Source organism: Melozone crissalis, unplaced genomic scaffold (assembly GCF_028551555.1).
Source record: "Melozone crissalis strain CALT ecotype California unplaced genomic scaffold, PUWL_Pcris_2 ptg000097l_1, whole genome shotgun sequence".
NCBI lineage: Eukaryota > Metazoa > Chordata > Aves > Passeriformes > Passerellidae > Melozone > Melozone crissalis.
This window is the reverse complement of record NW_026535874.1, coordinates 1498750-1511187: the sequence shown is the minus strand read 5'-3', so window position 1 is coordinate 1511187 and position 12438 is coordinate 1498750. Positions and strand designations below refer to the sequence as shown.

General features: G+C 57.4%; 1 protein-coding gene across 1 annotated transcript; it reads right to left on the bottom strand.

Moving 5' to 3' along the window:
• Nucleotides 1–2188: 2188 nt before the first annotated feature.
• LOC128947362 (serine/threonine-protein kinase pim-1-like) lies at nucleotides 2189–12143 on the bottom strand (the record flags this gene model as incomplete). The annotated part of the gene is made up of 5 exons (XM_054291616.1): nucleotides 12132–12143; nucleotides 3682–3762; nucleotides 3508–3558; nucleotides 2944–3310; nucleotides 2189–2301 (listed from the first exon to the last, which is right to left on the bottom strand). Coding segments are annotated over exons 1-5 (624 nt in total), but the record flags the coding sequence as incomplete, so codon positions are not given.
• Nucleotides 12144–12438: the final 295 nt, after the last annotated feature.

Genomic DNA, 12438 nt, shown 5'->3' with positions numbered 1-12438 from the left:
GTGCAATTGCACAATTCCAGCCAATCAAGAAGGAAGAATGGGACAGACAAAGCACCCTGTGCAGATCCAGGCGTTCAGTGGGACTGTGGAGAGTTTGGGTCCTTGCCAATTGGATGTGTGTCCCCAGCTGCAATCTCTGGGCCTGCAGCAGAGTCTCACTCACCTGCCAAAGCAGAAAGCTCAGGCGCTGTGCTCGCAACGGGCTGGTCTGATGCAGAGCTGTCAGAGCAATGTGAGGGCAGAGCCAGCCCAGCTGGGCCCAGGGCTGAGCCCAGCAGAGCCCTGGCAGAGCCCAGAGCAGCCTCAGCACCCGCAGAGCCCAGCTGCAAGGAGAGAAAGCAGAAACTGCCCGTCAGCTGAGGGCTCCTGTGCCCTTGTGCCAAGGCCTGCGGTGCCCAGGCCATGCTGGCTGCGCCCAGAGCTGTGCCCAGAGCTGCCCATCCCTGCTGCCAAAGGCACAGAGCAGGAGGGCAGCACATGTGCCTGGCCTGCAGCCAGCCACAGCACATCCAGCCCTCAGCAGCTGCCTGGAGCAGGATGCTCCTGTGCTCGCTGCCATCTCCCAAAAGCTCTGATCCCACCCTGCCAAGCACACAGGGACCCACCTCACGCCAACCACGGCTGCAAGAAAAACTGCTCCCAAACCACGGCCTCAGCCTTCTCCAAGGGCACGGCCCATCCACACCACAGCTGCTCCCAAGCACTTCCCCATCCACACTGGACCACCTGGAACGCTTCCTCTGGAATAACAAACAACACATTATTGAAAAGAGTTTAGAGACAAAATGGGAAAACAAGAAAATTGGTAAAAAGTCTTATCTCTGTCAGGGTCTTGAGGAAGGCCCAACCCCTGCATGCCAGGGAAAAACCCAGCCATGGCTGTGGGAAACCCACACTTTCTCTCTTCCCCCCTGCACTGCCCCCCAAAATCACGGTGACCCCAAAGCAAACAAGGGCAGTGGAGCAGCCCAAACCCTTCCTTGCCTGCACAGCAAAGCAGCTCTGCACAGGTTCTGGAGTCCCACCTCTGCTCCCACCATGGGGCTTTGTTTGTGTCGGGCTGGCTGCCCCAGCCCCAGCCCCAGCCCGGGGCACGGTGCGTGCTGGGGGCTGTTGGCAGGGCCAGGAGCCCAATCCCATTTCGTACCCACCCCAGCCCATGCCCCACCCTGCCAAAAGCAGCTGGGCAGCCACTGAAGAATTACTTGCATCTGCCCCAGCAAAGGGGGAGCCTTTGGTTCCCTGCCACGCTGGGTTATGCCCAGATCTGGCAGAATTTCCCGGGTGGGACTCATCTGCAAATTCCCTGTGGAGTTTGGCTTTGAAGAAGGTGCCAGAATCAAAGTGCACCACCTTCAGCCTCCAGTGGCCAAGCTGAGGAAGAGCTTGTCATCCTTGATGTCACCCTCGCTGTCTCCAGCAGCAGCAGCAGCAGCAGCAGCAGCAGCAGCATCCCCACCCGGTACAGCTTCTCCAGGGGCTCCTTCTCCTTCCCTGGGGGCAGACCAGCCTCTCAGGGCTCTGCCCAGGGCCCCAGCTGTCAGGGAACCAGGACAAGCAAAACCAGCTGGGATGGCGGCCACCAGTGCTGGGCAGAGCAGCTCAGCCCCAGCACAAAGGCTGTGTGTTCCCATCCCATGACCCCGCTGCAGTGACACAGGCAGCACAAAAAGCTCTGGGTTCCTTTGCTTCTCATTGCCAAGGCATATGTGGAGCAGGAACTTACCAGGGCCCTGGATCAAAGTGTGCCTGTGGCTCTCTCCCTTCTTCTATGGCAGAGGAATATCCCACATCCAAGGATCACAGAACAGGTCTTCCAGTGCGGGTCTGTCCAAGGAGTTCACGGATAAACACCACCTGATCAGGTCTTTGCACTCTGGGAAGAGAAAGCAGAAACTGCCGGTCAGCCAGAGAAGGCTCCTGTCTGCTTTGCCCCCCTATTCCCACGCCCAGGCCATGCTGGATGTGCTCAGAGCTGGGCCTAAACTTTCCCATCAATTCCCTGTTTTGGAGGAGAGCAGGACATGTGCCACCTCCTCAGCAGCTGCCAGAGCGGGATGCCCACTAGCCCGCTGCTGGCTCCCAGCACTGGGATTCCCCCCATGCCCAGAGAAGAGGATCCACCTTGAGAGAGCCCTTGTGGCAGCGGGAGCTGGCCCCAGCTGAGGTTCTGGCCCCTTCTGAAAGGGTGCTCCCCGCAGACCATCTGGTGCAGTAGGATGCCCAGGGACCAGACTGTTGCTGCCTCGCCATGGTACCAGCCAAAGTCGTTCCATTCCGGGGGGCTGTAGGACAGTGTTCCTATGGAATACAGATGGAGTTCAGCAGGGGGATGCTGCTGCTCCCAGAGCCTGGCCCCAGCATCCCTGGGTGTGCGGGGGCTGCATCAGGGGCACACAGGGTGACCACTGCCCTCTCGCCAGCATCTGGGACTTGTGCACAAAGTTAGGGTTGGAAAAGAAGCCTCTGGTGTTGGAAGAGGGCAGCCCTGGCTAGGCCTGACCATGACATGCAAAGGAAAAACCCACTCCATGCTGGGGAAAAAACATGCCCTTATCCTCCCTGCCTGCATTTCCCCAAAAACATTATGAAGCCAAGGGAAACAGGGCGAGTGAAGCAGCCCAAGCCCTTCCTGTCATCTGCATACCAAAGTGGCTGGGGCAAAGGTTCCGCCCTCCCTCTCTGCTACCCCAACCCACGGGGCTTTTGGTTGGGTTGGCTGCCTCAGCCCAGCCCTAGTCCTGGGCAGAGTGGCTGGCAAAGGCTGCCAGCAGGGCTGGAAGATGGCTGCCCACCCAGCCCTGCTCTAAAGCAACTCAGCTGAAGATTTAGTGCCCTGACTGGCAGCAAAAGGGAGAATCCCCGCTGCCACAGCCAGCTTGGGCTGGGAGATGTTGGGCCATGAGATGTCAGCAGCGGGAGCACAGGCCTCTGCAGGCTCACCTGCAAAGTGAGTGTAGACTGTGTCCTGCAGGTAGGTGCCACAGCCAAAGTCAATCAGTTTGGCCTGCCCGGTGTCCAGGTCAACCAGGATGTTCTCTGGTTTGATGTCGCGGTGCAGGACCCCGCAGCTGGTGCAGTGCCGCACGGCCTCCAGCACCTGGCGGAACAGCTCCCGTGCCACCTCCTCAGGCAGGAACCGCCGTGCCCGAATGAAATGATGCAGGTCCTGACACTGCTCTGGCCGCTCCAGCACCATCACGATGCAGTTGGGGAGCTCGAGCCACTCCAGCAGCTGGACCACACCGGGGAAGCCAGTGGACACCCTGGCCAGCAGAACAATCTCCAGCGGGGCACTGGTGCCGTCGGGCTGCGGGAGGAGCACGATGCCGTCAGTGGGGCCGATGCCGTGCCAGGCCTGGGGAAGCCCTCAGCCAGCCCGGGATGCTCTGCGCCCTGCGCTGGCCCCACGCCTGCTCTCTCTCGGGGCGTCCTGGTGGCTCCCACCGTGCCGGGCGCCGGCTCATCCCCGGCCGGCAGCCCCGGCTGCTGGCCCCGCTCACTCACCAGCTCGCCCCAGTGCCGGACGCGGTTCCGTGGCACCCTTTTGATGGCCACCTGCAAGCCAAGGGCAGCAGCGGGGTGAGCTCGCCGCCCGCACTGTGAGCCCCATCCTCCGCCCTCCGCCCTCCTCCTCCTCCATCCCCTCCTCCTGCGCCCGCCGCCGGCCCCGCCGCTCACCGGGGCGCCGTCCGAGAGCCGCGTGGCCACGAAGACTCTGCCGAAGCCGCCGCGCCCCAGCAGCGATCCCAGCCTGTACCGCTCCTGCAGGGCCTCCTGCGCCGTCCCTGCGGGCGGGACGCGGCTGTCAGCGCTCGGCCCGGGGCCAGCAACGGCCCCCGAGCGCCCCTCACCCGCCCCGGGCCGGCCATGCCCACGCGTTCCATCTTCGGAACGCGGCACGGGAGGCTCGGGGCTGGCGGCCGCGCTGCCGAGCGGCGGAGCTCGGGCCGGGGAAGCCGCAGCGGAGGCGGCGGGAGCGGCCGCGCCGCCTGTGTCCTCCGCGGGCCGCGGGAGGAGCGGGGGCCGGGGCCGGGGCCGGGGCCGGGGCCGGGGCCGGGCTCGGGACTGGACCCTGCGTCGGGTCTGGGGCCGGGCTCGGGCCAGGCGGAGGCAAAGGGCGGCGATGCCGCCCCCGCCCCAGGCACTGATGCCCGCCCAGCAGCGCCACCGCCAGTACGGCCAGAGCCGGGCGGAGGCGAGACCGCGGCGGGACGGCCGGGGCCGGGCACGGGGCAGCCCCGCCCGGGGCCGGGGGCATGGCCCGGCCCGGCAGGGGAGAGGGAGGCGGGGAAAGAAGAGGGACGCCGGGTAAGGGACCCCGAGAGAAGGGTGCCCGACAGCGGAAAAGGGAGAGAAAGAGAAAGAGAGAGAGAGAGAGAAAGACTATTCAAAACTATCTGTTTTGCTGCTGCTGCCGCTACTGCTGCCGCCGCTGCTGCTGCCGCCGCCGCTGCCGCTGCTGCAACTGAAGCACCGGGGCCGTTCGTCCCCGTGTCCGTTCCCCGCTCGCCCCACGAGCCCCACGTTCGAGCCCCGCGCGCCCCGGGGACAGCCCCTCCGTCTGCCCAAACACGGGAACTTTGCAGCCTTGAGCCCAGATGCAGAGCCCTGACTCCTGCACACTGGCACAGCAATCCCCTTCCTCGCTGCTGTGCATTGTCCTTGCTGAGGGTCAGACACTGCCGGGCCACCTTCCCTTGGGGTAGGATTCCTACCTGACCCAAGCACTGCACTTACACCTCCAGTGTTGCTTTCCTGTGTGGAAAGGAAAACTGTGTGTAGCTCATGGGATTTTAGAGTGTCTAAAACTTGCCAAGTCACAGATTTTAGAGGTGAGGTGCATTTGGAATGAATGGGATGGAGAAGCAGTGCAACATGGAAAAGAGGAGCATAGAAATAAATAGAGGAAAACATCTTGGATTTTTTCTTTCATTCTCATTTCCCTTCTGGAAAGCTGTTTCAGTTTTCCAGGAATCATCTGCTGTCTGCTCTTCTCAAGAATCTCTCATGGAGAACAAGGTTGAGCCTCTGTCACAAGATTTGCCACCAGCTGCAGCTTCTCTTAGCTTTCCACAGTGCACAGTGTGTGCAGCAGGACTTTTGCAGCAAAGCAGGACAAATGTTAGGAGAACTTTACATGTCCGTTCTTTTCCTGCTGGGCTGGGGAGTTGTGCCACTGGTGAAGTTTGCATTGTGACTGTTTGTGCTGGTTTCAGGCAAATTTTGGGAGGAAACCTCCAAAAGGGGTCAGTCTAGAAAGCAAGTTCCAGTGGCCCCTCCCCCTACTAGCTGAGGAAAAGACTTCCCTCCAGAGCGGGTTTAAACAATTCCAAGAAAAAGGAAAGTCACAGTCCGAGGAACTTCTCTGCCGCAGCTAGCTAAAACCAAATTGCTAGACCTGGGCTGTGAAGGCATCGGGAAATTTCCAAGTCTGGGCACTGGCGGTCCCAGCAAACATCAGATCTGGATGATGTTGATGCCAGAACCTGGAAATATCCAAAGTTTGACTTTCTGTGCCAGCAAATCCCTGGACTTGGGCTGTGCCAGCACCAGGAAGTTTTCAGATCTGGGTGCTGGCGCTGCCAGCAAACACCAGATCTGGGTGGTGTCATTGCCAGTGACAGAAATCTGCCAGATTTGGGCTCTGCTGGCACCAGGAAATTTCCAAATCTGGGCACTGGTGCAGCAAACGCAAGATGTGGGTGGTGCCAGACCCAGTAGCAGGAAGCTGCCACAGGTTTTAGCTTTCTGTGCCAGCAAATTGCTGGACATGGGTGGTGCTGGAACAGGGAAATTTCCAGATCGGGGCACTGGCAGTGCCAGCAAACACCAGTGAAACCTTCTGGTCCTCGTCCGGACCGTTGGCCAGTGGTTTCCCTGAGAACCAGCTCTGGCCACTTTACAGACAGAGACTGCTTTCATCTGGTTGTGTGGAAACAGAACTTTACTGAAGGCAAACACAACAAACAGCATGGCGTGCACAGTACAGAGAGCGAAGCAGAAAAAAGCCTGGGTCCAGGATCTAGCAGGGATATTTATACATTTATTTATGGGGAGGGGTTAAGGTGGGATCTGAGGGAAGGATCCAAGAGGAAGGAATGATTAAGAATATTACAATTTTGGGGCAAAAAGTAACCAATGGTAGCAAAGAGAACTCAGAACTTTCTAGTAACAATCTGCATAACTGAACAAGAGGATTATGGGCGGGAGCTCCTGCTCACCCTAAAGAGGGTTTTCCCACAGCCTTAAGCCGAGGTCTCCTTCTTTTAAACCAACCCAAACACAGCAGATCTGGGCGCTGCCAAGTTTGGGCTTTCTTTGCCAGAAAATTGCTGCCTTTGGGTTTTGCTGGCATCGGGAAATTGCCAGATGTGGGCACTGGCAGTGCCAGTGCACACCAGATCTGGGTGGGGAATGTGCTGGCAGCGGGAAATTGCCAAATGCGAACCTTCTCTGCCAGCAAATTGCTGGAATTATGCTGTGCAGGCATCTGAAAAATTCCGGATCTGGGCACTGGCAGTGTCAGCAAACATGAGATTGGGTTGCTTTAAATACCTTTTAAATCCAGGTATTTGCTTGATTTAGGCTTTCTTTGCCAGCAATTTGCTGGAATTGGGCTGTGCCAGCACCAGAAAATTGCCATGCCATGTTTGGACACTGGCAGTGCTGGAAAACACCAAATCTGGGTGGTGCCGGCCCCAGGTATTTGCCAGGTTTTGGATTTCTGTGCCAGCAAATTGCTGCACTTGGGCTTTGCCAGCACTGGGAAATTTCTGCATCTGGGCAATGGCAGTGCTGGGAAACTCCAGGTCTGGGCAGCAACAGAGCCAGCAGTGGAAAATTGCCAGATTTTGGGGGTTTTTGCCTGCAAATTGCTGCACTTGGGCTGCACCAGCACCAGGAAATTTCTGGATCTGGGCACTGGCACTTCCGGGCAACACCAGTTTGTGAGAGCTGAAATGAGGGATGTGGGGCTCCAGGCGGCTCTTCAAAGTGCAGTTTATTGTATCCAAGGTGATACAGCAGTCCAGAGTCATGGGTGACAGAGCTGTGCTACAGCTGTCAGCTCCAGCTGCAGGCCTGGAGACCCTTAGTTTAGGTTACAAATGCATTATATACTTTTCTTTGCTGAGCATCTTCACAAAATAGAACCAATCTATACCTTAACTTTTACCTATAGCCAATCATAACTACTATCATTACCATATTCATGTTACTATTCTCCAATCACTAAAAGTTAGTACAATAAAGTTTAAGCTAAAAGTTGTTTTCCAGTTTTCTTGCAGTGGAAAATTCTGAGACCTTTTTTCTACTTGCAAAATTTGCTGACTTGTTTGCCTGTGCTATCTTTCTGCTTGGTAAAATCTTCTTGTTTGAGGTGGGCTTATCCTTTGCTCTAAGCCATAAAAACCCCTTCTAACTAACATACACTTTGCCTTCTTAGCTATCCAAAAAGACTGGCTCATCAATTCTTTTCTTTTATATCAAAACTTGCTTTCATTTATATTCGTCTTCAGACATTACATTCAAAAATCTTTCAGCCAAGCATACATATCTGTGAGACTTTCTTGTCAAACTGCATCCCTGTATAGTGGTCAAGTGCTTGAGGCCAGGAGCACCTGGACAATGGGGACAGTTCTTTCCTATAGGAAGGAAATCACAGAACTCCAGGGTTTTGAAGGCACATGAGAAGCAGTCCCCAGAGGCCAAGGCAAGCCAGACCTGTCTGTCCTTGCAGCTTTTGTCTGAAAGCAACCCTTGGGTATATGGGGAGTTTTGGGGTGGAATTCCATTTCAGCCATGGGTTCCTGGACAGGAATGACAGTTCTCCATAGAGGGGCAAGGGCCCCTCACAGCTGCTCATGGTCCCTCACAGCCCCACATGGCCCCTCACAGCCCCTCACGGCCCCTCACAACCCCTTGTGAGATGCAAAGCTGTGTTTCGTGTCAGGTACAAACAGGCAACGTGTGTACTTGTGAATGAGAAATGTGTGGATTGTAGTAGATAGGGTCAGGCGCTCGGAAAATCTCGCGATGTCACGGAAAGCAGCAGGATCCCTCTCCCCCTAACTTCTAGTGATAAGGGATCACCCAAGAATGTAGTCCCCCCTAACATTAGTAACTTTCGACTCCTTACTAACCAATTACAGTAAAGTAAGACCCCCTGACGTAGAGAGAAAACTCCCCCAGTATAAAACCCGACGAGACGGGACAATAAAGGTCTTGAACCGTCCGCCATACTGGTGCTAGCGTGTGTTCTTGGCCCGAGTGACCCTGGAGAGTTTGGGTTGCCGTGCCGTTTCCTCAGAACCAGGTCGCCTCGCCTTGCATCAGAAGGCGACAAGTGGTGCCGGAAACCCGGGATCGAACCAGTGCCCGGGGAACGGGGATCGCCTGGACAGAGGACGGCGGCTGCACAGCTGGCCTTGTGCAGCGGAGGGGACGCCCTCGAATCATGGAAGCAGTCTCAAAGGTCGTAAGTGAAGTGTGCACACAATGGGGAATAGATTGTAAGCTTAAAGATGTGACTCTCGCATTGTCGAGATTGATTAAGCTGGGGGCTATACAGAGCCCCGTGGGTATTTTACACCCAGAGGTGTGGGATAACTGTACGAAAACCCTGGCCGAGGATACCATGTGTTCAGGCTCGGGGAAAGCCCTAAAATCGTGGGGCAGAGTCATCCGGGCTCTGCAAAAAGCTCGACAAGAGGAAGAAACCTGGAAAGCTGCCAGAAGCTACTTAATAGCCACTCCGCAGCTAGGGGTGGGGGCACCGACACAGACCACCCCGGAAAGCGATCAGATTGCAGATGGGGATGTGCGGGGGCTAGGTGCGTCCCACCTCCCCTCGAGCCCGAGCCCAAAACCCCCGGGAGACCCCCCAACCCCCCCGCGAAGCCCGCCAGATCCCAGCCCCCCACCGGAGCCTCCCGACAAAACCGCGGCTCCTCTACCCATTCCCCCCCCCGCCGATCGCTGACCCAGCACAGGAGGCAGAGCAACGGGCGCAGTGTTTTTGGAGGGGGCTGACGGAGGAGGCGCGGGAAGCGGCGGGACGGTCAGAAACCGCCCGGATCGATAACATCTCTCCGCTGCCGTATGGGCTCGAAGATGGCGGCCGGCCGCGTGGTCAGGGCGGAAGAGAAGAGGGGACAAAGGGCAGAAGTGGGATCAGCCCGCTTAACATCGCATGCGCGGGAGAGCGGGGAGGGGGGGCGGTCCCCGCGGTGAGGGGTGAGACCAATCAGAGCGCTCTATTCAAATTAAGCCCGTATAAGGCAAGGACCTCCCCCAGCAGGAGGCGGGGAGACCCCAGGGGGAGGGAACGGTCCGCCCCCCGCAGGAGGGGGCGGGGTCGGAGCCCGAGAAAAAGGCAGAGCAGCCCGGAAGTGCTCGACCATTCCACTTCCGACTCCGACTCAGACTCGAGCCGGGACGAGTCCGAGAGGGAGTCGGGGAGCTCCAGTTCGGATACTAGCCTTAACAGAGGGAGAGCAGCAGCATACAAGATCTCTAGTCACAGTGCTCCCGCATGGGTGAAGGGATTATCAGAGAAAGACCGGACCCCTCTTACAGATTGGCGAAAAATAAAGATAGCCTGCGCCGAGTACACCCCTTCAGCCAAGCTAGTGTTTCCTGTCCGTGTGGGGGGGGCGGGCGAAAACCAAAGAAGGACCTATTCTCCAGTGAATCCAAAAGAGGTACAGGCAATTATTAAAGCGATTGCAGACAAGGGAATTAATTCTGCCATGGTTAACACGCTCATAGACGGGGTTTTTGGAGGGGATGACATGCTTGCCTTTGACATCAAGCAGACGTGCAGAATGATTTTTGATGGGGCAAGAATGATTGTTTTTAAACAGGAGTGGGAGGACCAATGCACAAAGGAGCTAGCCCAGATAACGGGGCCTGACCATCCACTGCACGGCTCCAGTATACAGAGATTGGTGGGTAGAGACCCCACGATGATCACCCCCCAGGCCCAGGCTGAGGGATTAAGGGCCCATGAAGTTATGACAACCACCCGGGCTGCCCGAGAGGCCATTCGTTCTGCTTCCAAAGTAGTGGCTAAACCTGCCCCGTGGTCTACCATAAGACAGAGTGAAAGTGAGAGCTTCACTCAGTTTGTGGACAGACTTCAGGCAGCGTTAGATTCCTCCTCATTGCCCCCAGAGGCGAAGGGTCCTGTGCTGGCAGACTGTCTACGCCAGCAATGCAACTCAGCCACCAAGGACATTCTAAGATCACTGCCACCTGGGGCCAACATAGCAGACATGATCAAACACGTCGCAAAAGAGGAACACCTTGCTCCCATCCAAGCAGCAGTCCACACTGCAATAACCAGTGTGATGGCGTGCCTTGAGTGTGGCCAGGCAGGCCACTTGGCAGTAAACTGCCCCCAGCCAGGATGCCTATCAGCAGCTGCTCCACCACGAGAAGGAGAACTTAAGGGACCGTGTTGGGCATGCGGGAAAGAGGGACATTTAGCTAAGGAATGCAGATCCAGGCCTCAGGGAAACGGGGGAGGGAGGGGGTGGTCGGGCCGTGTTCAGCCCCCTCCCACCTGGAATGCGCAGCGGCCCAGCTACAGCAACCCCCAGTGGGGACCCTCATACCCCATGCCCCCACAGGGAGCAGTCAATTTTGCACCCCCGCCTACGACGCAATGGCAGAGTTATACAGCACCCTCAGTACCTTCGCACCCCCCACCGCCACAAGCCGCACCAGTGCCACAGGGCCAGCAGGAGATGCCCCAGAGGGGGGTCCCTGGGTGGCCCTGGCCATGAAAATAGGGAAGGAACCCCTGATGGTGTGGGGGACATGCCGCCTTTATGGCAATCAAGATCCCCACGTCATAGGGTTTCAGTTCTGGGCAGACACGGGATCAGACTGCACGATCATTCCCCAAGCACATTGGCCCGGACGTTGGCAATTCAAAGAAGTCCCTCCAGTGAACGGGGTGGGAGGGCAGTCCCGGGCGTGGAAAAGCACCCAGCTGGTGGCTTTAACACCTCACACAAAAAAGGGACCAGGAGTGCCAACATCAGCAGCAGCCCTGATGCTGGAAGAAGCACCCTCCTCGCAACAGGGCACCGTGTCAGTCATTCACATCAACAGCCACCTCCAGATCGGCAACGACAAAGCGGACGCCGCAGCGAAAGGCGTCTGGACGTTGCAGGAAGCCCTGAAAAAGGCCCAGATCGAGGAGCAGAGAAAGGCAGAGCTGGAGGACGAGAGGGACCGTGGGAGAGACGTGGATGAAGAGCTGCAGCAGGGGAAGCAGAAGCTGCCACAGCGAGCAACAAGGATGAAGCTGGAGGAAGAGGAAGATGTGCGGGAACTGAACGCGCTGTTCCTCAGTGCCAAGTGCAACATGATCTGGGACAAGCAAGTCCTGGAGAAGCAGATGATCCTCGAGGAACTGGCGGAGGAAGAGAAGCGCCTGAACGAGATGATGGAAATGGAGCGGGAGAAGGGCATGGAGGCCCAGGAGGAGCTGGAGCGCCAGAGGAAACAGGGGCTGATGAGAGCCCAGCAGGGCATTGCAAAACAGATGGAGCAGAATGTAGAGGAGCGGGCATTGAAGGCTGAGGAGCTGTACCAGCAGGGCCAGAGGCAGCTGGAGCGACTGGAGCAAATGAAAAAGGGGGGATCAGAAGGCCTGGGAGCAGAAACAGGAGCAGGGGGCCCACAGGTGGTAATTAGAAACGAGCTAGGCGAATGGGAACGGGGCTGGAGGTTGATGCTCACGGGGAGAGGGTACGCAGCTGTCAAAGAGGACGGCAAACTAAGTGGTGTCCACTTGGGTCAATTAAACCGGACCTCCATAACGAGCAGAATGAGACTGATGAGAGTTGCGAGTTTCTGTTTGCAGGACCTGCTCGTGGGACGTCCTCATGACGCGTACATCCCCATTCCAGAGGAAGGCGGCAGACTACCAGGCCGCCGGGCAGCGCCCGAAGGACCCGCGCGGGTGAGACCCAAGCATCAATGGTGTCTCTGTGTGATTTTGCTGTTGGGGCTTGTTGCCAGAGGGCAAGTCAGCCCAGACCACTACCCCCATCGGCCATTCAGGTGGGTCATGCAATACCTTAGTAGTGACAAAGTGCTCAAGGAAATCACCGCACCAAACACCCCATCCTTCGTGCCACATCACCCTAGCTGGGCAACAGGCAGAACGTGGACAGTAGTCCTTCAAGGGTCAAAAGAGAGAGTGAACGTGCGAATTATTAGGCTCCAACCGTCGGCATCCCGAGCGGTCGGACCCAACAAAGTGATTAAAAGCGTGCCGAAAGGGAGAAACGCGACCCGCCCCAAAGCCTTGCCCACAAGGGTCGCTGATATCCCGACCGGCCATGTAGAAGCCTTTCAGATAGGCCGTTCAGCCGAGTCAGACTCAGACCCAATCCTTCGTATGTTAGAAGCTACCTTCCT